Source organism: Dromaius novaehollandiae, chromosome 1 (assembly GCF_036370855.1).
Source record: "Dromaius novaehollandiae isolate bDroNov1 chromosome 1, bDroNov1.hap1, whole genome shotgun sequence".
NCBI classification, from domain to species: Eukaryota; Metazoa; Chordata; class Aves; order Casuariiformes; family Dromaiidae; genus Dromaius; species Dromaius novaehollandiae.
In genome coordinates this window covers 45,592,810-45,620,553 of record NC_088098.1, presented here as the reverse complement: position 1 = coordinate 45,620,553, position 27,744 = coordinate 45,592,810, and the positions used below count along the sequence as shown (strand labels likewise).

Below are 27,744 nucleotides of genomic sequence, written 5' to 3'. Positions count from 1 at the left end.
CACTGGCTCTGCATTCTGAGTAACTCTTTGCCATTTGAGAGATTGGAAGCAAAAGGTAAGTTTTAGTACTTCTTTCTTAGATCAGCTAATTGGATTCTTAAGGCTGGAAATACTTTTTATAATACTTGTTTTATTTTATCATGCAAAATACTGATTCAAAGACTGCAGATTGGGGAAATTATTTATTTTTCCCTGGATATGTCTTAGTTCCTTCCTGTGAGAGGAGTACCTAATCTTCATCAAAATATTTGATCTTACAGCTACTGCAGATGCCAATATCATTACAGCATGTTCCAATATATTACACATAAGGAAAGTACAGAGACGTGTAAACTCTGCAAGTTAGCCCAGATACTATAAGCATAGGTAAAGGGAAGTATTTTCACAGAGATTTTTTTATATATATATAGGTATGTGTGTGTATATATATACATATTTATATTGTTGCTAAATTTGTCCATATATACAAAATGAAGTACTAATAAAGCCCCATACCCTTTAAAAAATTTTTATATCAAGGCAATGTAAAACTTATTTTTAATAATCAAAACATAAAAATTGTAAATAGTGTTGAATAATGAGTGATTTTATATTCAAGAATTGTTTATTCAGAGAAAAAAATTACACTTGACGTTAGTGTATGTTAGTATTATATTTAGGTTTAATACATGATATCCTTTATAGTTGAATCATTTGAGATAAATGACAAGCCAAAGAAAAGCAAGACTAGGAGCAGTCCTATCAAAAATAGTCATCAGAAATTATAAATACAGGAAAAAACAAACACCAGTATACTTCAGTATATTTCAGAGGCTGGTTGTATTTTTTTTTTTTTTTTTTTTGTTATGAAGCAGAAAACCTTTACTAATCTTGGAAGTTAATACTGAAAGGTGCAATTCAACGAAGTCTGCTCAAAGACAAGCCAATGTGACTCTAGCTTCTCCCAGCAGCAGCTGAAAAGTCTTTTTGAATAAAGCAAATGAGGGAAAAATGAACGCCTTGTGTTGCTGACCATCCTCAGAGGAATTTCATATCCTAATGCCTAAACCAGCTTCATAAAGACCTCCTTTCAAGAAGCTAAAATTCAGCTTGTTTCTCAGCATGCACATTCAAAAAAATCTCATGTATTTCTTAATCTATTTTAAGTAGCTACAGTTTAAAAATGTAATATTTGTGTGTATTATGGCATCACATCAGGAGAACAATTTATTAGACCTATGCACTGCTCATTATCACTGTCTGTGCTTTTGGTGAAATAAGTGGGAGCTGTAGCTAAATCAAGGTATAAGTGAAGCATTCTGAATAGAACCTTGTGTTGGGCAGCTTATATGATAATAGTGAATTCATCACTTAGAAGAGAGAGGAAATGAATGAACGCTAATATTCAAGCCCAGTGTGAATTTGCTACTATTTTACTAAAATACGGAACTTTTAAATTGATGATAATTTGATTTTACAATTCAGTTCTCCAAGTAAGGAGAACAGGTGACTGTACTATGCCAGCACTTCACACTACTTTAAAAATGCTGTTGATTGGATAAAGAAAGAATGAAAAAGAAAGAAGAATACTGTCATTTATAGGGCTGTAGAAGACACAAACTGCTTTTTAGTTTTTCCCCTAGAACTTTTCAGAACTGATGTTTCAAATATAACACACCTTTTGACCAGTTAAAATGACATATTCTAGCTGAACAGCTAGCGGGTGAACAAGTGCTTTGATTTAGCTCGTCTAGGGACAGCAAGGAAAAAGGGCCTAATATTTTCTAGTTCTAGTCTTTTGTGGTGAAGGAGAAAGACAAATCTACATTGTTGGACATTTCAAAAGATGATTTATTGTGATAGGCACAAAAATGTATTAATTTATCACTTGGTTAGCTTCTCAAAACACCCTCTCTAATGGTGTAGTTGAAATGGATGAAGTTAGATGAAAGGGGATAACCATCAAGATATGTTCCCCTTCCACCTTTTCAGATCTTTTCTCATGGAGGCCAGTTTGTTTTCATACCATCCTGAAATAGTAAAACTCAATAGGTCCTTCCTAAATTGAATTAAATGTTAGTAGGGCCAAAGCAGGCTGCAGAAATTCTCTGGTCTGGGGACTCTTCATGAAATAAAATGGAATAAACCATTCAGCCATCATGAATAATCATTGGCTACCCATCAGAACCATTGTAGCATGCATACAGGTACTATCTTTATGAGATTAAACTTTCACAGATTCTTTGCAATTACCAGATTACCCACATTTTGTTCATTTTCCTCCCTTTCAGAAAAGGCAGCAGAATGAAGACCTTTGTAAACATTTTTCTGGGATTTTTTATCTTTGAGTCTGTTGGTGCTGCACCCATCGCTGACACAGTAATTTATGATTCTGAGTTCTATGAAATACCTCTTGGAGAGCTGTCCCACCCATTTGTCTATGTTGAAAACGAGCAGTCTGACCAGTTAGAGGTAATCAGAACTTCATTTATTCATTTATTCATCTGTTTTCCAAAGTGCACAAATGCAGTGGCTACTGATGATTTTTTGTAGGTCATGAAAACATTAGTCACACAAGTCTACTCTTGTGGGTATTATTGTCTTTGGTTGATCAACAGTCTTCTGTGCTAATAACACAGTGTACTTGATCCATATATTCCTCTGCTCTTCAAATGCAGCCAAAATATTTCCTGAATTTCATTTTTTAATTGTAACCTTTAAGAGTGCAGGCAGAAACTATTATGCTTGTCCCAGGTCTCCTTGCTTTGACGCAAGCTATGTTGAAAGTTAACCTAGTGATTTATCTGTCTGCATAAGGGACTGAGGCAGTTGGAATAGGACACCTGGGATTCCCCATGGAATGAGATAATACAAAGCTGTTCCCTGACTATCTCTTGTAATAATAGATATGTTAAATACAAGCCTTTCAGGCCATAAATGCTAGTGGTTGTTATTACTATTAGGAAAGAAGGCAGAAAGAAGGAAAAAAAGAAAGGAAGAGCACAGGAAGTAAAAAATGAGAATGGAAGAAATATCACTAAAGAAAAACTACTGAAATTCTGTTATACTATGAGATCATAAGATGTGATACCTGTACAAGCAAGGCACTCAATTTGTCCTCTTCCCCTCTACATTCCCATATTTTACTGGAAAAAAACACATTAATTTTAACTTGACTCTGCTATTCAGACATGGGCAAAACTTCCATGAAGGTGATATACGCATGGTATATGATTCATGACTGAGTGTGAAGAGAATGTTCACCATAGAAGACTGACAAATGTTACATTTAAATAGTAATACATTTTTTTCACTATTAAATTTTTAGTTCTTTAGTGCTATTTTAGTGCTTTCTCACATAATACAGTACATAATACAGGAAAATATGTTCCTTTTAGTGATTCATGATTGTTGCAAGAGAGACAGCAACTAGTATTTTATAAAGGTGAGATCAACATTGAGCAGCAGGCTAGAAATCAAAGGACAAATAGAGACAATCTGAGAATAAATGTAGACCAAAACCAGAGAACTGAAGAGAGAAAAAACATCTGAAAGTTTGTACTAGGATCAGAACCTTATAGTTAGGAGGAAAAACATTTTCTTATCTAAGAACTGAGAAGAACTTTGCCCTAAAGAAATGATTTTGCTTTTGGCTACTTCCCTATGCCATACGCAACCAAAGCTTTTTACATGCTCATGCTTCTGAACTTTCTTCCCTGAAAATGTCAACATTGCCTTCATTCACTGAATATCTGTGCTGTCTTTATTTCACATTGACTAATAAGTCACACTTCCAATGTCTGTCTTTACTCTTGAAAATGAAGGCATATCAGCCCTATGGTGATGTCTTCCTGTACTGGAGGTCTCTATGCAAAGCTTTTGAACCTAAGCATCATCACTGATTTTTTTGTGTGTGTCTTGCTATGGAGATCTTCTAATTTGAGCAATAGATTTCTTAGTAATGCACTCAATGCTAGATGTGACCTCCCTGTGCTGTGCTCTTTCTATGGGGTCCTATAACACTGAAGCATGAGGTCACCTCTTTCCATGTTTCTGCAGTGGAGGACAGAGACAAGGCAAGTCTCCTGTGTGTTTTTTTTTTTTTTTTTTTTTTTTTTTTTAACATCTAAAAGAAACAAGAGACCAAAAAGCTTTTCTATTTTCTCTTGTAGATTTCTTTTCCAGAGCAGCATTGTCTCCCATTACTGAGCTGTTCAGCCAGTCATCTTAAAATTCTTCAAGTGAGAGCCATCCATCACAGTAGTTGGAAGGAATGTTACTTTATACATGAACAGACCTCCTTGTGAGAGCCATTTTTTCCCAGACCTTTAGCCAAAATCTTTGTTTGCTTACATTCCTCTTACCAACCCAAATGTACAGCCCAAAAGAAGCCCAAGTATTCACAGTTCCCCCAAAACCAGGACAGCTCAGAGTGGTCAGTACTGTAGAAGTCAAGCAGCTTTTATGGATTTGCCTAAGTCAGTAATGAAACTTATCTTTTAGGCACTCCACTTTGAACAATATTGCCATCACTCAAGTTTTAAACAAAATAATTTTTTCCCAATCAGTGTTACTACTTTCCTCCCTGAAATCCTGTTATCATAAAGATGTGAACTATATAAGTGGCTCTATGTGTAAAACCCACTATTTATACAAGGTCACAGGTTAGTTTTTATTATGCATAGCTTAAAAGATGAGCAATACCACAGAGACCCAGACAAACAGCAGACCTTCACTCGATCCAGCCTGTGTGCAATAATTCTTTTGGAGCCTGACTTGCATTTCCATTTACTTTTAGAGATCTCTGAATCATGTCTTAGCTTTCTGAAATAGGGAAGAAAACTGAAATAACGTTTTCTGTAATTGATGTCTTCAATTTAAGAATTTAAAATTCAGTTAAGTGTAAGTATAAATCATTGAGTATAAAACAGTTTTTGACTCTTAGGAGAAGGACAGACTTTTCCAAGCTTGTATTTCCAGCTGATTTTCAATGGTCTAGGAGATAGGCTAATTCTAATGAACTACTCCTGTTGATTTCAATTGGAGTTAGGCACCTATGTACCCAACGAATTGAACCAAAGTGTCTGTGTCAGTTACATCCTTTTCGGAACATTACCCAATGAGTCCTGTAATCAGTCACTGAACGTCTAGCCACCAAAAGGAGAAAAGACCTAGATGTACTTAAAGTGGGATTCCTCCCACTCATCTATCTGGCTAAAATTAGGTGTTGCATCCCAAGACAATCCTCTAACACAAGGGGGATGAATTACTCTGTTGGAATACCTGTCTTGCTCAAATACCTTTAGAGGGACCCCAGGCAGCTGTCTCAGACCAAAAATTTAGCTTACTAAAGTTAACTAAGAAGGAATCCAAGTTCATGAGTTCCTTTCTATTTCTCATGCTCTGGAAATGTTCCTTTTGAAATATATATGCCAAAAATGAAAATAAATTTTATGTGTGTCTGTACACACACACACACACACTTCATTGGCTTGTAAGAAGTTTTCTATAAATGTCTTTATCCAGGTAATGGCTGTTGATATTTTTCCGCATGAAATCTGCCTGGGTCTATTTTTCTCATAAATTTTAGAGCACCTTTAACATATGAAAAAATGATACTTATAACAGAAATCTGAGGTGTTCCAGCACTGCCTGCTAATATCAACAGATCTATTTAATTTCTTAGTGTTTTTCATTGTATACAATATGTGAATATGGAATCCATTTTCAATGCAAAGATTTTGCAAGGGGAAAGTATTCATTCCTGTGAATTACTTAGGACAATTGTACTGAATCCTGAATCAAAAAGTTATGCATCATCATTGATTAGACAGGTCAAATTTGAGCTATGAAATGTGAGGTTTCCAAGTTCCCAGGTTAGTGAGATGTGGAAGTCCTAGCTAAGGCTATGCATCCAAAAGACATTTGTTACTGAAAAAAACTTAAGTAATTCATCACTCAGAATAAAAATCTGTATTTTTAAAGAGACTTTAAAGAGAATAGCATCAACTGCAGATAATGGGAAAATGGCAATGCAACAGAAAAGCCTATAACCAAGGAAGAAATTTCAAGGTCCTGAAGGAGAAAGAGACTACAAAGGAGTGTCACTGAAAGGTTGCCTACAAACTTTGTGTTGGATTTATCTTCTGAAACTGAGTTACAACAGTATAAACATGAACTGCTGTATCACCCCTTTTCCTCACAGTAAGTTTTGTTTTTATTTTCAATGAATATTTATAGCATGGTGGTGTCCAGAGGCCCCAGTCAAAACTGGGACTTCATTGTCCCAGCTACTCTGCAAACATATACAGAGACAGAGTTCCTTCCTTAAAATGAATAGAATCAAGCCAGATTGTCAAAAGCATTCATTGTATGAGTAAGCTTCTCACTGATACAAACAAAAGGCTCAGAATTTTTCCCTCTTTGAAATTAAAACTTTATTTGGACAGTATGTGGGGGAAAAAAAAAACAGATTGTGGAGACATATTCCTACATACATTAGCTTCTAAAGTCTAATGAAATCCTATTGCAAACTTTCGATTACAGCACCTATTTAAACACAACCAGCCCATTTCCCTTAGTTAGGAAAAAAGCTAAATTATGAAAAAAACAGTCAGTGAAAAGATAGTCATATCAGAAAATATTTTCACCAGTGAAATAGCTTACCAGTGAAGCTCCAAAGCAAGAAACTGTCCTACCACTGAGTAAGCAACAAAAAACCACAGGGGCTTAACACAGATCGGGCTGAGTCTGGATACACAGAAGAGATGAGCTGGAAAGTATGGATCCTCAAAATAATCAAAAACAAGCACTATAAAACCTAATATTTCACGCTGCACTAGCTTGTTGAGATTAGGATCAAGCTGATATTAGAACATTCAGATGCCTGTACAAAGCCCAGAACTTGAGGCATACAGACACACACACACACACCAGCAGTGATGCTATGTCTGCATATGCACACACAGGTAGGTGCACAGGTAGACATAGCATCACTGTTGTTACCATAGCACATATTAAGATGGATCTCAGTTGTGCAAGAACTGCTTCTTGCAGTTCTTCAGAGCTGAGAGAGCTGCTGATTCTATACTTATAGCAGGTATCTGATTAAACAAAATCAAGGTGGATATGCAATGACTTCTGGGAACACATCATATACACTTTTAAATTTTATTCACTTCACGTTTTTTTTTTTTTTTAATTTGTACAACTAACATGGAAGTCAGAAGCCACATAGCTGATAGGAGATTTAAATTTATCATCTGGAGCTTTATCCCAATGTAAGAAAATTTCTCCTCTTTTTGGAAGGCTTTGTCTACAGCTCTTACATTCACTCAGCTGTTCATAACTGTTTATATGCTTCTATATCAGTGTCTCCACAAAAGGTGAAAATTTCTGTGGATTAAAAAGTAGTCATGCAATATCTGAGTGATGTTCCAAATATTTTGTCATTTAGTAAAAGCAAACAAAAAAATACTACAAGGCAAAAAGGAAGGTTTTGAAATAGCATGCCATTACCTAAGTCCAGTAGAGCAATCAAATAAGAGCTAGTCTCATTCACTTATTTGCCCAAAATATTATAATGACTAAATTTACTGGCAAAACATTCTTAAGTACCTAAGATTCTGACACTGGGTATGACGTTAGCTACCGCCGTCTTGGCTGAACTGAGTAACTACATCCTTCTGCCTGAGACTGGGTGGAATTCTCAAAATAATTGTCCTGGTCTAAGGCACTTAGATTCGTCAAGCTGGGGCTCAATGCTTAAACACATCCATCACCCTGTTTGAAATTCCAGTGTGAGAGGGGACAGACATGTCACTTTATATGTCATGAAATAATGGTTAGATTGCTTGCTGAAGGCCTGGAATAGTTGATTCAATTTTCTTCTCAGCCTGAGGTATTCAGAGATATAGTTCCCATCTCCCAGGAGAGGTACCTAACCACCAAGTTCAAGGCTGATGCATGACAGGAGAAGCTTTCATTCCTTCTATTTAGTCTGGATATTATGCAGCCAAGCACATAAATGCCAAAGGAGAGAAGAGAACAGAGAAAATGACTCTGCAGCTGATGGAGTGGGAGGCAGAGAGGCCACAGTCTAGCTATGCTCACTGCAGACCTAATCTAAGAATGCCAGGAAAGTGCTGGCCTGTCTCTTTAACAGCCAAAAACTCCACAGTGACATTATAAAAACCTTACAGTAGATGTTTGCTACCTTGAGTTCCCCAGTCACTTAAGCAAACCTTTCTCCAGACTTCCAGCCTTGTTGCTTCTTCCAAAAAGAAGTAGTGTGCATCATCCCTACCAATATGGGATGTAACACAAGGATACAGATATTTTATAGAATTACCCCAAATTCCTAAATTGCACATATACATACTCATCCAACGGCTATAAATTGTTTTCTGAATACTCACAAGCTTAACAATGTTTAGTCTCTGCACTTCTATCCCATTTGAAAACCATTTAATGTATGAAAATTTCAGAATCAGTCAAAAGAGCATTCAGACTTCAAAACAATTCCCTGTGCTTAGAGCCCAGAGTTCTGAGCTCTCCTCTGTATCATTTCTATCTTTGTTCATGTTCAATGATTGTCTAATGTATAGGACATTAATCATCCTTCAAAATGGTCCCAGGTCTTGGCTGTCTTTGTATTAGGCTGCAGAACCATGTTTCCTTTGGCTTGTTCTCCTTGTCTGGCCATGATTTGCCTCTTTGGATGCACCATTATTTTGTTTTAACATCTCATCCAAACTCTCCCCTGGCTCTCATTTGGAGGTTAGGATGTCTCCTGGAACAGAGGTGCTTGGGTGCCAACCTCCTCAGCCTAACAGTCATATCTTAGTTCTCCTGCTTCTTGGATGGATGGAGAACAAGTGCCTTTGTTTTCATCTGGACTCAAATGGAGTACAGAACAGGTGTGTAAATTTAGTGGATGGCTTCTCTGATCTATTTAGGTGCAGGAATGCCTCATTTCCTGATGGATAGGGAAGACAGATAGCCTTAGATGTGAGATGTGAGACAGGTAGCTCAGTAAATGCTTCTGAACATGGACAATGGTAAATCCCACATGAAACTTCTGTCTGTGAAGATACGCCCAAACTAACAGAAACCTTTCTAGTCCTGAAGCTGTAACAGCTGTGAGTACTGTATCTGTGTCAGTGTGGGTGACATGTATGTACCAGTTTGGATTGAATAAGCTGAAATGTCCATGCACTGTAAGCTGCAGAAATGAGGGGAAGAGCAGATCTGACACCACACTTTGGCCTTAATTTCTGGCAGAAATACGTTGCCTCCATATGGACTCCCTCATAGCCAAAGGTGGATAGACAGGCACCTCAGGAAACTGATTCACAACATATACAGGCTGAACCATCTTTAGGAGTTGATTATCTGCCTCCACTGACTACACAGGGAGCCTAAGCAGTCTAAGCTGCTAAACGCAACACACAAATTCAATGCCTGATGTTAAGTGGAGTGAATCCACTCCTTTCCTTTCATGTTTCTAACACTGTTTGATTGTAGTTCAGATTCAAAGCAATCACAGTGCATTTAGGAAAAGCCAGGCTGTTGAACTTGGCAAAAGCATGTTCAGCTCCACCAATGCACAATCTCCCCAGACTACATGACTAAGTACACTTGAGGCAGCAAACTCTTCTTTACAGAGAACTCTAGAATTCAAACTGAGGCAGCTCCTTAACACTTGTTAATGTTCCTGGCTGTGTAATTCACTTTTTGGCTTGGATCAGCAGGAGCTCTAGCCTAATGGAGAAATCTTCATTAAATAGCTGTGACTAGCTTTACTATTATGCCTCCTAACAGTGCAAAGGAACCTGTTCTGATTTCAAAAACAGGCATAGTATCTCTCTTCAAAATATTACTTTCCTTTCAAAACTTTATCATTTAGCATTGTTCTAAAGAAAATGGTCTGCTGTAGGCTGACTTACTTAAATATTAAATACCTCTCAAACAAAAATGTTAGAAATAAAATCTGAAATTTCAAGTACAATGCTGGAATAGGAGTTTGATAGAAATCTAGATTACCTCCATTTATATGGACTTTATGCATTCTCAGACAACAGAATTGGTAAGTAAAATCTCTGTAGCAATGCTGTGCAGCATGAGTGTTTTTACTCAGCTAAAATCAGACATGCCACAAATATACTCACTTTTGATATAGGAAGTTATAGCAAGCTCTGTGGTCAAGGCGATAAAAAGACTACTTGTGTTTCTTAAGAGAGATTCATTAAAAGAACATCAGAATCTAGCTAAGTTTTCTAAGAAAGAAGCCACAGGCATTAATTTCTGAAGAACTGGGTTGCAGCTGTAGAGCTCTGTAACAGAAATATTAGGATTGGTTTGAATGAAGGATGAAGGGAAATGTGTGTGTCTGTAAGCCACAGCAGAAACAACAAAATATTTTTTTTTTAAATAAAGAGTTAAAGGGTTAAAGGAATGGCCTGAACTGATAATGAAGCACACTTTACCCAGCTGTACCACTTCCAGAACACTGTTCCCAGCAGCAAAACTGAGGAACGTGTTGCTTATGCCAAAACCAAAGTGCCTGCGCTCTGAAAACATTACAGCACAGATGACTTCTCAGTGAAAGACCCTGCATCCCTCCACCGGCAGGCAGGACACAACGTTGTAGCATAACATACATACGATTTTTTTCTGTGGTAGTCCTCATGAAAACAAGCACACGTGGAATGAGGAGACAGGCAGCAACCTGGCCTAAGATTTATGGAGGCTGGAACATCCATGATTCTGAGGCAAAAGACTGCCCCAAAACAGCTGACGCTCCTAAAGAATGTAGAACATCTGTCTGTAGTTTTCATTGCTGCTGAAGAAGAAGAACCTCAGAGGCATGATGAGGACTCGATAGCTTGTGTCCCTTGTGCTGTGTATTGAACACAAGTGATCCTGCCCAGACCACTTGAGCACACATGTCTAGGCAACTGAAAGTATGTAGGTAAAAATGTATGAATGATTAAAACCTATGACAGAATGAACGTAAGTAGGTAAAATCAATTTACTTAGGATTTTTGTAAACAGATATCACTTTGCCCTCCTCCTACATCTCACACTGAGTTTTATTACACTAATTTCCCCACAAAACTTGTTGTTTATGCAGTTCTGTACAAGCATATGACAACTTAATCTGAGCTGCAGAATCTGCAGTCTAAACAGTTATTGCATTAACATGCAATTTCCTTCAGTTTCCATTGTTTACAAATTTATTTAAGGTAGAATAGAAAGAGAAAAAAATAATAAAAAAATAGAAGGAGAAAAGAAGACCTTAAATGCAAAGAAGAAGAAACAATTATGAGCCACTTTTGGAAAGGAAAAGAACCCAAAACCCTCTACCATAATTAGGCATTTTCTTGTGAAAAGAAAGCTTTGCTAGTTTCAGAACATCTGTGGGGGAATTGGTTTCTTTTGACTCACTAATCTGTGGTACAAGTATCCCTTGACATTTATAACATTTATTTTTAAGTTGAAAACTTTTGTTTGAGTTTTAAAGGAAAGTTTCTATAGTAAAAGGAGCACTGAGACAGTGGACCCTGTGCATTCAAAGTTGTTATATGCAATACATCAACTTTGGTACTAAAGGCTACCAAAATCTTTTAGACATAAAACAATAGACCATCTACCACTGGAATGAAACCACCTCAGAAGTAAAATGTGGCAACTGATGATCTTTCAGCCTTGTTCTTTGCCTCCTTAAATCTCTTTATCTCCTGTGTTTTATTACATTGTATGGATTACGTGAATTCATAGTCCTCACACAGGTTCCTGTACTCTGTATTCCTCCCCTGCTGACTGCTATCCTGCAGGCACTCTGTCTTCCTACTTTTTTTCCAGAGGTCAGCCTCCTGAATCTTTTCTAATCTTAAAAACCTTTACATTTGACTCACCTCCCTTTTCAGTCAATGGAGAGAGACAAGTACCTTAAAAGAAGCATGTGTGATACATGGGAAGAGCTGCTTTCCAGAGATTCCTTTCTCTCTCCATTGGCTGTGAAAGGAGGCTAGCTTCAACTAGATGCCTTGCCCATAGATGGCTTAAGTCAGGGAAGCTAAATCTTACTGGTTGTATTTCATCGCTCATCAATATGCTCAGATTCTCGCTTTTGATTTTCATGGCTTCTTTATCTCTAAATTGACCATCGACATTAGGCAATCTCATTTGCAAATGTAGTCTAGTCACACTGTATAAATCTCTGAAAAGATATTACTCTGCTTATTACTTCACTTATGCTTTGTAGCTAATATTCTATACCAGTGTTCTCTCTTGTCTCCCAACTGCTCTCAAAGGCAGAGTACGGTAACTATGAACCACATAGGTGGCTAAAGATAGATGACATGATTCCCTTTCACTGTTTTCTCATGCCATGTATTATATCTGGCTGTGGAATATTGATTATGATTTGAAGACTTGCATATGTTGGCTAAGAGAAATGTGTTTTATTGCATTTCTCTACAATATCCTCCTGCTTCTCAATTTTTTGAAAATGAATCGTTCTGAGTAGCAGATGAAATATATATATATATACATAAAAACCCTTCAGAGAATATTGCCATTAAATGATATAGAAACATTTTTTTTTCTCAGTTTTTGAATAAAATGCATGTGGCCAAAAATAAACATCTGGAAGACAAAGGATTGTTCTGTACAGTATGTAGCCTAAGAAACATCTTTCTCTTGTTACAATTGTGTATGATCTATCAAATACATAAAAGATGGAAAGCTGCCAGGATCAGATGACTGATAATACGAAACAGACTTTTACCTCTAGGTTACTGGTTCAAATACAGCCTATGTATAGCAAGCAAATATTGCTCGTTTTGTGACTGATATGTAACACGCCTGCATTAGTGAATGCCTGCTCAGTTTCCAGTGTAAAAATGGCAACATCATAAAACTCACCATAATAACTGGTACAGAAGACTGAATAGATATTAATGCTCACTACTTAGAATAGTTTCTCTAGAACACAGATTCAGGACCTTGCCAAAGAAAAGGTATGGGGAAGCTTTTCTCCTTTTTGTCCCTAAAACCAGATAATATCCTGTTATAAAAGAATGAGAGATGCCAGTCTAGTAATTATAACTTGATTTCCTTTATTGGGCAGAAAAAGAAAATTACTAGAAGTTAATATCTCTGCTTTGGTACCCAACAACTGCAGTAATCAACTAACAAAAATAAAACACTTGAATAACAAAAGGCAAAGTATAAAGCAAATTACTAAACCCAAGCCAATAAAGTAAGCCCTCGCTTATTCAGAGATGTGCCTGGCTGTCTGTATAGATGACCTAAATCCCATGACAAGTCTAAGGAACGTTATCTAGGTCTGAAGCACATTTACAACTCTCTCTTGAAAATGGTCTTGTCCAGAATGCTCTTTTCCGTAGAACTTCCACAAAAAAAATGTACACAAAGCTGTTAATAGGCCTCAAAATCTCTTTGGATTTTGTGGTTCTAAAGTTCAGGACAGGGACTTTTAGTTAAGTTCCACAAAACTGGTGAAGGACTAGACAGCATGTGCAAATACTTTAGTGCAGTACTACCCTGGGTCAATAAAAGTCTGGAATGTGTCTCTCCCTCTAGGCTTCCTCCATTCAGGGAACATCTGTCCCCATTTCTTTTGATCTCAAAGTCTCCTTTTGATTTGTCCCCAAGTCCATTCCTGGTTAAGCTGTCTTACTGTCAGTGCTGCAGGTGGGAGCATTGTGTGTTTGTCTGCACAAAGTAAAAAGGTTCATCCTTAGTCTTATTTACACCAATGGATTACTTAGTGAGTTCAGCTGAAGTTGTTCTTGCTCACTTGCTCACTATTCATTTTATAAAGTTTACTAACTCTGTCAGGGCATACTTATCTTGAAACCCTATTTAAGTAACAGTATCTATGGTTTATTGCAATGTAATTAAAGAATATACAAAGAACCTTACAAATGTTCAGTCAAAATCTGAGTTTGTGAGGTTCAGAGTGCTCTGTGAGGTTTTACATTGTTTGCATATTCTCTGTCTTCAGTGAAACTAAGTAATATAAAATATTTGGACCTGTGGCCACTATCTAACTTAAACCACATTCTTTCTGTGCCAAGAGTAGGTTTTAGATCGTCATTTATAATGATGTTCCCAGGAAGTCCAGGATCATGATGTTTAATACTCCTAGCAGTGTTACAGAGTTACACTACAAGATCCACAGAGTTTATTATAAAGTGTAAAATGTTTTCTCCCAAAACTGTGAGATAGATAGATCTATATCTGTGTGTGTGTGTGCGTGTGTGTGTGTGTGTATAATGTATGTCATCCAGGAATAATAAGATAAAACTAAACTCTACTTGTTGAATATTTTATAATTAAGCTAAGAGCTCACATAGGGATCAGAATACAGGAGAAACTTTGTTCAATGTGGGACCCAGATCAAGTGTCTCATTCCTGTTAGTTCCTTTAACTTGTATAGTCTACATAGACAGTCTGCTTTAAAAAATCCTAACTGCCCACTCCAGATGCAACCTTACCTGCTTTCTGTACCCTTTACAATCAGAATTTATGGGCACTAGTGTGAGAGACTTCAACAACCAGTTATCCACTGGGACAACAAAGCGAGCAGTAAATGGGAACGAGGTCAGCTGAAAAACTGGGAATTCAATAGTTTTATGGTGCTGCTGTAGGGTGCAGCGGAGGAAAAGCTTTTATAAAGCTTAACATTATGTCTCAGTGCCTTCCTGCTGGAGAGAAAGGTACTGTGGTAAAAGTCCTGCTTCTGAGTATGTTTTAGATACAGGCTGAGGAGTGTTAACTGCACCACACTACATCTGGAGGAGTGGAGGTATTATGTAACAGTTAAACAGCACCTCACATGTGCAAAGTACTGTAAGGGCACTAACTCATTGTCCTTGATTTAAGGAAGCAAGGAAGGAAGGAGGGAAAGAAAGAAAGAAAATATATTATTACACATGGGGCAATCAAGATACAGTGGTAAAGTAACTTGCCAAAGGCCTCACAACTACAGTGGTTTCTCAATGCCTTGGTTACATGGTTATATCAAAGTACACTGCATATTTGCAAATGTAGGCCCCTCTGCAACAAACTTGACAAGCCTGCAATAGTGCTTTTATGAGGGATGATATGACAAGAGAAAACTGCCCCATTTTCATTATTATCCTGAAGTTGTCAGGTAGCAAAATCAACAGAACGCAGCTTTACAATTACAGATAACACAGCAAAATTGATTGTTTGGCTAATTATGTAAATGGAGGATTTAAAGAAGAAAAAATAAGGGGTCTGGTTCCATGACAGGATCTGTAAAATTTTATGGATTCTTCTAAATCAAGATTTTATCTAACATTTTTAGTTTATATTCTTACTTCTTTTTACTACAAACTGTCACTGCTAATGAATGAAATTAACCTAGGCCTTCAGCCATTCAGATTGAGAAAAAAAATTGACACAAACACTTACACTGTTACAGCAAGTACTATGTGCACTTAGACTGCAGAATTCTTAGATAAGATTTTTGAGCATATTACTATTCTTAAAGCAGACTCTTCATAACTACATTGCATTTGGATTTATCTGGTAGAGTTTACAATTTTATAGTCAAATGACTGTTATCTTTTTGAATTTTCACAGTAAATTTTCATTTGTCATTGAGAACATATCCAGCTTTATCACAAAACTCACTGGTTTAATTTTAAATGAATGTGAAAAAAGCATTTGATTAGTACATATTCTCATTAATGAAGTATATGCAGTGTGTGTTCGTGTGTGTATGCAACAAAACATTAAAAAAATCTGAGATAAGAAGTGAATAAGCATGTTGGAGTTTCATAAATTGTTTACACACACTGACAAATTTAGTTATAGCTGCCAGACAAAATGCAGCTACAGCACTAAGTTTCAGAACACATGTGACCTCTACTGGTAGAAAATGAAGCACTAGTAGAGGAACAGAGGCCAGTGGATATAAACAGTAACATTTCCTGTACCTTCTTAATTTTCCCCAGACGGAGACTGGGACAGCTCTACCTTCTGTAGCTCAAGAGAGTTATTCTTCTGCACCGTTGACAGAAGAACCTGAGGAGGAAGCATCAACACCAAAATTAATTGATGGCTCTTCAGCACAAGGGTCTGGTGTGCTTGGGCCCCAAACTCGTGATGGTTAGTAGAAAAGAGAAATGAGCTTTGCATGTGTAGCTTCCCTGTTGAGTTAGCCCACTGTGTCTGCCTATGAATCTGTACCTCTCTTAATGACTTCCTATCATGTCTATCATGAATGCTCTGAGGTCAGGTAAGCATCTGGCCAAAATGTTCCCCTAATATGTTACAAAAAAAATGTCTGCACACAAACAGAGATTTTTTCAAATACAAATTCTGCTTCTTCAACATCACCAATAGTTGGCAAATGCTACCCCTACATTGTTATTGGCATAGATTTCAATATCGCTATCAGACGTCTTCGTTTTATAATGGTTTGTTATATGATTTTGATAAATGTATTCATAAAAAAGATAATTAAAATGCTGGAGACCTTTTGATCACGAAAACTAGAAACTTTGGAAACTCATGAAATGGAAAAGAAAAATTAGAAATTTCCCATGAAGCTGATTTTCTGTTCTTCTGACTAGCTCTAGTCCAATATAAGCTTTCCACATCTCATAGGGGAATTAAAATTCTAAAACACAATCTGTCCCTCTCCTCCACAAACATCACTGTGCTAATAATTAATATTCACTAGCAGGTACTTCAGACTCTGGATGTGAAGCTCACAAGAGTTATCCACTGCTGCGATGAGTCTCTGTGTTGTGTGGTGACTAACATACAATAACAGGAAGAGCTTGAAGACTATTTTTACTATATCTAACAGCATAACTGAGTGCTGTGGAAGACAGATGAAAAAAAGGAGTTCATGCTTCCAAGCTTGTATGTCCAGTAAAGAGAAATGAATCATCTCTAGTCTGTTTTTATACATATTGCTACAGAGCCTTGATCAAACAAAAAAAATATACTGCTGTCTAAACAAATAAAAATGGGAGTGAGAACTTCCCAGGACAGTTCTGTAAAACCCATGCAATTTCTTTCAGTTTTGAAAGGATGTTTCAAAGCATTTCACATAAATATAACATATCATGAATCCTTTATCTTTCAACCTTTTTGAGCACTGAATGCAAACCAACTGGTGTGTGAACTAAAGAGATGAATCAGAAGCTCAAGGCTATAACATACCAAATCAGACTTTTTTATGTCTTCGTGTTGTTTTCAGCAACATATTTTCATGTCAGATGTTGCTGCTGTTCTTGGCTTGCTACTGGCTAGAAGACTACAAGACTCAGAAATGCCAAGCCAAGTTCATTTTTCTTGTTGACATCTGTTTAAACCCTTCCCATAGCTCTGTGTTTTTTCAGCCTACACTAGCCAAAGGTGACAAGCACCACTCCTCCAAGATCAGAAAAGGGACAGAAGGAGAAACTCTCTTCCTGCTCTATGTTGCAATATTTTGTGAAAAGGCAGACATTCTGAACCCTACATTCATTTAGGCCTGGATTTGTTGGATTGGTTCAAGGTGTGGCAATTTATTTTCTTCCTGTGTCAAGCTTGCTCCCTGCAGCTAATTTTAAAAATCCTGTGAAGGAAGTTAAGAAAAATATAGGAAAAGTCTTGTCTCTCCAGAAATGTTATTCCTGGATGCCCAAGTAGTGGTTCACACACACACAAAAAAAGAGTACTCTGGTCACTGGTTCTTTAGTCTTGCCTTAAAGAACACCACATATATTGCCTGCCAGTGGAGGACTGTCCTTCAGCTAGTTACTGCTGCCTGTTGGTAACTGCCATTTTTGCACAGATTAAGAAGGCAAATCTACTATGTAACCACAATTGCCTAGGCAAACAGCTATGTCAGAGGGAGAGAGAGAAAAAAAAAAGGATAAAAAGTTCAACCACATTTTATATCCATGAATTATGCTACTATTTAATTAAACTAACCAGAACATGCAACCGGTCATCTGCTACAAGGGGAAAAAAAAATCTAGCATGAAACAGGAAAGTACTTCCATGGTACTAAAAGATGAGAAACAGATATATTGATTTCTACCCTTAATCAGCGAAAAAATGTATCGAAAGACAATGGATATTGAAACTAATAACATTTCCTACTCAGACAGCATTCGGACCATCTAGTCAACATCACAATTCTCACTTAATTTGAACAGTATCATCCAAAGAAACTTCTGACTTCCCTATCCTCATACAATCTAACTGAGACGAAATGTCTTGCTTTTTTATTTTCATGGACATCTGGTGGTAGCCAAATGTTTTTGTTTTGTTAACCCACAGCTTTCAAGCTATTTTAGCTCAGAGGGATAGAAAGAAAAAAAAAATTTCCTGATGTTGAATTTCTGAATCAGAAACCCTGATTAAAAACAATGCAAAGGAAATTGAGATTCTGTGTCCATAGGTCTGTATAAAAATATTAATTTCCTCACAAATTATTTAGAAGTAATATTTACAGAACTAAACTTAGGAAACTATAATATGTTTCAGAATCATCGTATCTGAATGTTTAAGGCAGAATAGCAGCTACAGAAGTCATCATAACTATGGCCTTGCAATGCTAATAAGAAGTAATTAATTTATATTAATTTCTGTTTCTCCTAAGAAAGTTACTAATAAAAATTAATTGCTTCTTTTTTTCACTGCAGTTCTTACCACTACTTACTTACTCTGTGTCTTTTTTTTTCAAATGACTTTTCAGTAAATATGTTGATGTATTTCCTTCCAAACCTCACATAGACACATTCATACGGTATTCTTTGATTGACCTACTCTTTAATACAGTTTTACTATGGAAGAAAAGAGTTATACAGCTACAGGAATCATTGAATATCATGTAGGGATTGTACACTGACAACCCATACGAAAAGTGGGAAAATGAATTACTAATCCCATAGCTAATTTTTCTAGTCAAACAATAAACTAGATTGTTTTACTGATACATGTTGTATACGTGAATGTGGCTTGTGGCTATTTAAGGAGATATGAAAATCAAAGCAAATTTGCTAATGCCATTAAAACTGAACACCTTTGCTCTTCTTGGGATGTTAGAGTGAGTGACAGACCCTGGGGATAAACAGTGTAAAGCTAAGCATCACTATCTACTTTTCTAGCTAGTTTTATAAAAGAAGGTCTGCAACCTTGTATGCTTGGGAGGGATTTCAGTTAAATGTAGCTACAAAACTGAACAAACTGACAATGGCATGAGTACATCTTAGTACCATCCATAATTTTTACAGTTATACAAGAGCTTAAAAATCAAATTGTGAGAGTGCAGTCATGAAATGCACTGCAGTATATAAATAGTTTTTACCATTTGCATAGTTGCTCTGAAACAATTCACATTACCTCCCATGAATTCCTGCATAATACAGACTGTGAGATCTGCTTGTTCTTTTTTCTTTAAGAAGAGTTTGACAGTGCATAGAGTCTAGGAAGTGACAGAAAGGAATCAAGGCCATTCTGTCATACTTGCGCATAATAGGAAGGTGGTGCTGGTAAATTCTCACCTGAAATGCAATGCTGATATCTCCTATTAAAATAAATAAATTATAAATTAAAAGAGGTGTGGATAAAGGCTAGTGAACCCATCAGGTGGCATCTATCTAACAAAGAGAACAGGCTGGTGTTTTAACAACTCTCTATGAACTGTACATGAAGAAAATTAGGCTGAATATTAGATGATGCCTAACTATCACAGCATTTCTCAAGTTTTTTTAAAACATATTTGTGCACTTCTTGACTCATCTGTGTGTTACCCTCAATTGACAGCAGCTCAATTCCTCCACAGAGGAGAGTGGGAGCCAGCTAAACTTATGTTCCCCTACTTATAGGGGACTGAATTGCCAACAGCTAAAGGTAGTTAACTGATCCCTGATTAGTGTAAACTCTTACAGCCAGTCATTACAGCAGATGTTATTTCTTCATCTAGATGGAAGCAAACAGTTGCCAGCTTAGGGGGAAATGGAATTTGTCTGGCTGCTTCCACCTAATATTCTATTGTTATAGTCTGAGAAATATTGTGTTAGAGCAAGCAGGTAGAACAACCTTCTAATAGGCATAGGCAGAAAAAAGCAACTAGTTTTAAGAAAAAAATTAATCACTTTGTTGGTGCAAGCATATGATATGGTGATCAAAAAAAGAAGCAGAGTGAACTCTATCTGCAAAGTCCTATGATTCTGTGCTTAGGCAAGCATTTTGAAGTAATTTATGTATCCTTTTTCTACATTTTTTCATACAAAATTAACTTTCCTTTAAATTCTTTTGTAGGCCTTCCAACTTGCCTTTTGTGTACATGTCTAGGGACCACAGTCTACTGTGATGATCGTGAGCTTGATGATGTTCCACCGCTGCCTAAGAAAACCACGTACTTCTACTCCCGCTACAACAGAATCAGAAGGATCAACAGAAATGACTTCGCTAACTTGAGTATGGATGATAGTATTGAGGAATTACATTTAATTGTTATTATTTCTGGCTCATACTAATCTAAGGCATAGCAATTCATTTTATATAATGTTTGCATATAATCCCAGTAGGATTATACACATAAATACACATACAGAAAAACTCTTTGCTGCTTTTGAATCTAAAGGTCAGTAGTTTGAACGTAGAATCTCAGACAAATCTTAGAATTAGTAGAAATAATGATGTTTTACATTGTTTCTGTTCATTGTTACTTCTAATTAACCTTAGAAGGAAGAAAAAAAAAAAAAAACCCTCATGGAATATTTGCATCATTTTAGAAAGCAATCTCTTCCTAAACAAGACAAGCTCTCAGGTAGATGTACGTTCAAATATCAGCAAAGTTAGCAGAGTATCTGTGTGAAAGGACATCTACCTTTATATAGATATATTTTCATTGGCTTACTCCAGAATTATCCAGGGATATCTTAAGCAAATCAAAAGGCAGAAAATATTTCCAGAAATACTTGCTAATCCTAAATCTTGAGAGTCCTTAAAGATATCTGATTTTCAGAAAGTATTAAGCATATCACTGTTTTAATAGGAACTGATCTACATGCTATTCTAAAAATCAAACCACATTCTTTGTTTTGTATTTTAGACCTAACTTTACGTAGCTAATGCTTATTGATTTAATGATAAAAAACTATGGTACATTTTAAAAGGTACCCATATGATCTTATCTGAAACAAGCTATTGTGAAAAGCACAAGACCTCATCTGGTTATCATGAACAGTTCTGGTCACCTGCAACCAAAGTGGAATCAGTGCAAAGGAAACCTACTATGATAGATCAATGAAATGGAAAGATTCTCTTATGAAAGAAAACTACCAGGGGTTGAGTTGCTCAGCCTAGTAAGGTCAAGATAGAGAAAGGACACAATTGTCCTATATAAACAAAACAAAGAGAATGATCACTAAGGAGGGAGAAAAGTTATTTAAGCCAAAACATACTGCTGGAAAAATAATAAAATAAACTGACCATGAAAAATGTTCTGGGCAGAAATTAGAAGCCACAGACTGATGCACTTAAAATTAATTCATATTAATATACTGATATTCATATATTTTTCTTTTTCCAAAAGTAAGTTTGTCTTTTTGATTGGAAAAAAATGAGTGTAATAAAACAAAAATCAATGTATCCAATTTCTTACACTGTATTCCAGTAGGGAAATGCTGACAGTAAAGAAACATGTGGGACAAATTTTCTAGATAAAATATTTAATTCCCTTTGGATGTTATTTTTCCAAAGGAAATTCATTTAAAAGATTCCCAGAATACACACAAATTATAAAACCTTTGACTTACACATCTTTCAGTGAAAAATTTCAAAGAATGACATAGGAGTTTCTAAACAAGAGGAGAGGAAGAGGTTGTTCCCCTTGCTTAGAAGAACCATTCAAACATGGATTATTGCATTATATAAAGAGACAGCTATCACACAGGGAGCTAGGAATAGATTTGATTGAAGATCCTTCACTTGTAATTTAAATAAATTGTTTGCCTTTTTATTTTTATTTTTTTAACTTTCAAGAAATACATCCTGATATGCTACTGTATCAAATTTCTCTACCAGGCAATTTAAAGAGGATTGATTTGACTGCAAACTTTATATCAGAGATTCATGAAGATGCCTTCCGGAGACTGCCTCAACTCCAGGAGCTGGTGCTCCGTGAAAATAGAATAAGGCAACTCCCTGAGTTACCATCCACTTTGACATTCATTGATGTTAGTAACAACAGGCTTGGTCGCAGGGGAATACGTAATGAGGCATTTAAAGTAAGTCTGGGTTTGACCGAAAAACCTTTTCTTCCTCTCCCCAAACTAAACTGGGATATGGTCAGAAGAGCAGCCAAGTGTCCATTTATACTTAGCTGTTAAGGTTACAGTCACCACAATGGTGCTGGCTGCCAGGCAGGCTATAAAGATAGAGGAGGATGGAGGAGCACTATCAACTGGATATGAGAACATCATTTCCTCTTTGGCACAAAGATCCACACAAGACAGCACGCTATGAAAAACTGTAGCTACGCACCAGCGGCTCATGTCACTAGAAATACTCAGGAGGATGAACTCTAGAGAGCTGCTCAATCTTTCCTTACCAGTAGGCAGGAGGGACTTCTAAAGGACAAAGTTATGGATGCTCCTTCTTTTCACACACTCTGCCATGTAGCTATGTGGGAACTTTCTGTGGTATTCATTAAGTGTATATACTTTCTTCCCACCTTGAACATCAGGGGAGTTGGAACCTCTGAATGCCCATCCTTCCTCAAGAGTTCTGCTGGGGAGAAGCAGCCGTGTACTGCTCCTAATTGCCTATGAAATCTCAAGTCATTGGTTTATGTTGGAAATACCAAATAGAATATAGATTAGATTCATATGTTAGATCTGGCTCATATGCACTATTCAATTGCCTCTAAGAAGCTAGTTATAACCAGCAGTCTCAGATTTTTTCCTTTGGAAGGTAGCTTAGTAATGAGGCAACTAGTGGCAACTACTGAATCAGGAGCTTCTTCCTAGACCAGCATAAAGCAAGTGCTGAGGATGGGAAAAAATCAGCCTCACAAACTGAGACTCTGGCCTACCACCCTTTTCTTCTACACTCTGCTGCTTTTAGCTGGGAGAGATCTCAGCCCTGATATTCCATAGCTAGCACTTTCACCCTGATATCTCAAAGACCTTTGTGTCAACAGGAATTGAAGTACAACGTCCAGAGAAGTAGGTACAATAATGAGTTCTGTGTGTGGAAAAGAGGAAAAAGGAAATCATTCTACTGAGCTTTATTGACCTGGCCAAGCTTATATCTTACTATTGTTATAAAGATCTGTGACTGCAAGGAAAGGGAGGGTCAGATGCCAGTACAGAGAGACACTCAAGGTTCATGAGGGGTTTAACAGGATAGATTTAATAAGGGACTTACACTCCAAACCGCACAGGAGCCGTGGGAACTGTGCGGAGGAGTCGCTGATGGGAGGCTGTTGGATGCATGGGTCAGATGTCCAGGCAGGACTCAAGTTGTTGTATTCTAAGGGCCCCTTAAATCTGCTAGAACTATTTCCTTATCTCAGCTGTGCTAACCTTGAGTAGCTACTGGCTGAAAAGCATATAGACATTGTTGACAAAACAGAATATGCATGTCCAGCCTTGATGGGAATTCAGTCAGTGTGTAGAGAGCACGCTCTGTGGCTGTGTTCACATACTCTGACAGTCATCTGACTCCTTGCCAGATCTTCTACAGATGTTCTCAGTACACTGTCAGGTCAAGCTGATTCTTTCACCATGCCAAGATGATTTACCTTTTCAAAAGGATATGAGATTTATTTTTGGCTTAGGCATTTATTATGCAGTTGTAATTTGCTTCACCACCAATGAGCTTCCACAAAATTGAGTAAGCTTGTCACAAGAGCAAGAAAACAGACTGAACAGGAAGCCTTTTTTCATAATGGCTTGAGTATTTTTCACTTTAGAACAACATCACTGAAATGAAGTCTCTAGTTAAATACATTTCAGAGATACTTTTCCCTTATTTTAATCCAAACAGCTGATCTCTAACAGGAATAGGCCTCAACCTGTGTAAATGAAAGTCTATAATTATCTTTCAGTTTCTACTTTTTCATCCCTACCATGCTGAAACAAAATGAGTCAGTACCCAAAGCTGCTTATTACAGTGATGGATTTCAGAACTATTTGCTAGAGATTTTCCAAAATTTCTAACATACATACATTTCTTTCCCTCCTTTTCTCCTTCATCCTCCAGGATCTGCATGAACTGCAGCATCTTTACATCACTGACAATAACCTGGATCATATTCCATTGCCACTCCCTGAAAGTCTCCAAGCTCTTCATCTTCAGGTAGGCTACAAAACCCATGGCTCTGTGTATCATTTTTAAATATTGAAAAGGGTAACTATTATCTTGTGTTTTGTTTCTTCTATTTATCCGTAGTCTCCTTGCCTGGACTAAACAAATTGTTGGAAGCATACAATTGACTAATGATTGCAATATTTGAAAGAAGTAAAATTTAGATCAGCTGAACATCAATTATTAGAGTTTTCAATACAATATTTTTTTTCAAACATAAAATGCTGGGTTTATTGTTAATACAAGCCAAAGTCAGGTTCACAGCACTCAAGAGCAGCAATGGTCTATATTAGTAAAAGAGGTGACTTCAAAGACAGAAAGCACTCACATATTGCTCCTACAAATCCTTCAGCAGGAATCATTTTAAATACCCAAAGAATGTTACTTTACATATTGGTCATCTATACATCTATAGTCATTGTATTTCATTCTTTTAACATAGGTCATTCCCAGTTGTTAACATTTTTTCATCCAAACTCTTCCATTTGACTGTGTTAGAACATACTATTCATCTTCTTTCTGTATTCCTAATTTTTGTATTTCCTATTTTCTGTACCTTTGTTTCTGGTTTCTTCATTTTATCCTTTTTCATCTCTGCTTCTTTACATTTATTTTCTCTCTTACCAATAACCAATTTCCATTATCAGAGGATATTTTTGCTTATTATACAATGCAGGAAAAAAAAGCTTTGAAAAAATGATGTATCATACCTAATTTGACTTCTGTCATCAGTAAATCTACAGAAATTTTCTGCCAGTTAGCTGGCTGTTGTTTTCACCTTACCATGCCTATAAAATAGTACTATATGTTACAGATCAATAAAGTTAGTGAGCTGTATTTTTCTCTGCATCAGTTTCTGAGTGCAAAGTAATGTAAGAAAGGAAGAATTTTCAGACAGTCCTCATTTTAGCATTATTTAAGATCATTTTTTAGGTCATTTTTTAGTCACAATTTCCAGACAGTCTTGGGTCTTAGCACTTCATTGTTGAAAATGCTTTGCTTCAAGAATAAAAGCTCAGTGAAGATAAGAGGTATTTACATCAAAGAAAAATTCTGAAGCATTCAAATTTCCCTGTATATACACAGCTGTGGGCTGGGCTAATGTGAGGGGGCCTGAGGGAAAGTTATCTGTCACACATCAAATTCCAGATTTGTGCCTTTGCAGGTTAAAGAATATCAGGCTGTCAGGATGATAATTATGTTTCTATGATGTTTTTGACTGGCCTATGATGTTTCCAATGTGGATTAAGTAAGACTGTTCAATATGATCCCTGAACTCAGAATCGCTCTACTCTTCTACCAGGTTCCTCCTCCAAAGACTGTTCCTGCTACACAGTTTGACTTATTTTACTCTGAAGCTTTACACTGGCTGAGAGATTCCCCCTCCTTGGGAGACTTCTCAGCTGGCCACTTGCAGCCACAATCTGGCCCCTTGGGTTCAAACTAGCATTTCTCTAGACCTTCAAAGATTAAAAATTTATTTTCAAGAAACCATCCTCATAGATATTCTGCATTTTCTTTTTTAGAACAACAACATTCAAGAGATGCATGAAGATACTTTCTGCAAAATGAAAGATTTTAATTATGTCCGTAGGGCTCTTGAAGACATCAGACTGGATGGTAATCCCATCAACTTGAGCAAAACACCTTATGCATATATGTGTCTACCCCGTTTGCCAGTTGGTAACCTCATCTAAGCTTTGGCAGGAGCCAATACTGCCATACGCCATGAGAATCTTTAAAGACAAATACTTAAGTCTTTGCAGCATTAAGCAAAATGCATTTTTTTCACATCTCATTAGATTGGGAGATATTTCTATTAATAATGAAATCGATTAATCAGATACAAAGAATAATATAAATGCTAAAAGACAAACCTGTTATCTATCCAAATATATGTTGTAGAGCAACTCTATATGAAGAAAAACATATTACTACAAAAACTGCACTGAAGGCAATAGAAGATGGATGAAAATTCATAATTTTATGATTAATCATTCAATTTAATGTAGGAATTCTAAAGTTAATTAATTTTATATGTTAAAACAATTATAACAGTAAATAAAGAAAAAGAAAAATACATGTACATAATTCAATATCTATCTCCTTTTCATTTAATTAAATATTTTACTCTCAGAGACGGGCACTTTTTTCTACTCCTTTCCTAAAATATTTGTTTGTTTTGGAAAAGTGATAAGAGTATTTCAAAAAGCATGTTTTCTTTAGAAAACATGGAATGTTTCTTTGCAGCAATAATAAGATGTAGAGACTAAACTTGTAACAGTAAAATGCATAAATAAATAAAATACATAACATATTTATCAATGCCTTTGCATTGGTCTTTTTAACACTGAAGAGCCCCAAAGCTGTTTTCTGTGTCTTTGATAACCTGGCCCACTATTTTAACCTGGCTAATAAAAATCTCATGTTAAATTGTCTATCTGAGAAATACTGAACTTTATTCTGCATGGGAAGTGGAAAAACTCCCCTTGAGATATATCCACAGTCACATAAAATATAGCAGTTCAGTATATTAAGGACCAGTATCCAGAGACCCAAGTCACAATGAAAACAAATATCCTTGAGGAGCCATGGCTAGGTTTCTAATTATTTGTAACCATTTCACTGAGCTTCTCTGCTTTGCTTATCAGTTAAAGATGAGGAAGTTCTTTCCCTCTGACTAGTTTGAACAATTCTCCTTCTTTTGGGAGGAGCTTTAATACATTTTTCTAGGGAAACAGTTGCCAGAAATGACCCACTGGATACAATGTAACTACTTATTCATTCCCCTCTACAATTCAGAGAAGGAAATAACATCCACACATCTTTGGTAACAGAAGGTTTGACAAAAGACTTCATCCAAACAGAGCCCCATAAAACAAAAAACCTTCCCCCTATGCAGACTGACATTTGTTTAGTATGAAAGTTCATTTTCATCTAGTTGAGCATATGCACTCATTTGAAACTCAAATCAAGCTGACGTGCTAAATTTCTCCTGGGCCGGTCAATGGAAAGTCTGTGCACAGAGACCGCATTCTTCACCCTCATCCCCCGCTTTCTAGAAGAGCACACATTGGGAACATGGACAGTGAGTTTGTACACAACAAATTCAGACAGACTGAAATTAAAGTTGAGGAAGTACAGCAGGCTTCAGTGACTATGCCTTTATGACTTACACATCTACCAATTTGTCAGTCTTACTTAAAATCTAGATAGGCAAAACAAACAAAAACCCCATAACAGCTGGACTGTTCACTTGTGTTTAAAATCATTTTTCTTTTTTTTCTGGACACTGATACAGATAAAACCTGCAGAATAAGATCTCTCTTCATTTTCGCATTTCCTTCCAAAGAAATGAGTTGTTTTCAGGCCCACGTTGTT

General features: G+C 36.6%; 1 protein-coding gene across 1 annotated transcript; it reads left to right on the top strand.

Moving 5' to 3' along the window:
• Window positions 1-26,688, top strand: EPYC (epiphycan). Its single transcript, XM_026104134.2, has 7 exons — window positions 1-55; window positions 2,271-2,451; window positions 15,996-16,149; window positions 20,308-20,466; window positions 22,078-22,280; window positions 24,259-24,354; window positions 25,890-26,688. The coding sequence occupies exons 2-7, from the start codon at window positions 2,284-2,286 to the stop codon at window positions 26,058-26,060; spliced, it is 951 nt and encodes a 316-aa protein (XP_025959919.1). The 5' UTR covers window positions 1-55; window positions 2,271-2,283; the 3' UTR covers window positions 26,061-26,688.
• The last annotated feature ends 1,056 nt before the right edge of the window (window positions 26,689-27,744 follow it).

Excerpts from the sequence above, each read along its gene's own strand:
- EPYC (XM_026104134.2), top strand. The coding sequence starts at position 2,284 with ATGAAGACCTTTGTAAACATTTTTCTGGGATTTTTTATCTTTGAGTCT. Across the intron at positions 22,281-24,258 it reads TACGTAATGAGGCATTTAAA|GATCTGCATGAACTGCAGCA; the intron begins GTAAGTCTGGGT and ends TTCATCCTCCAG. Across the intron at positions 24,355-25,889 it reads TCCAAGCTCTTCATCTTCAG|AACAACAACATTCAAGAGAT; the intron begins GTAGGCTACAAA and ends TTTCTTTTTTAG.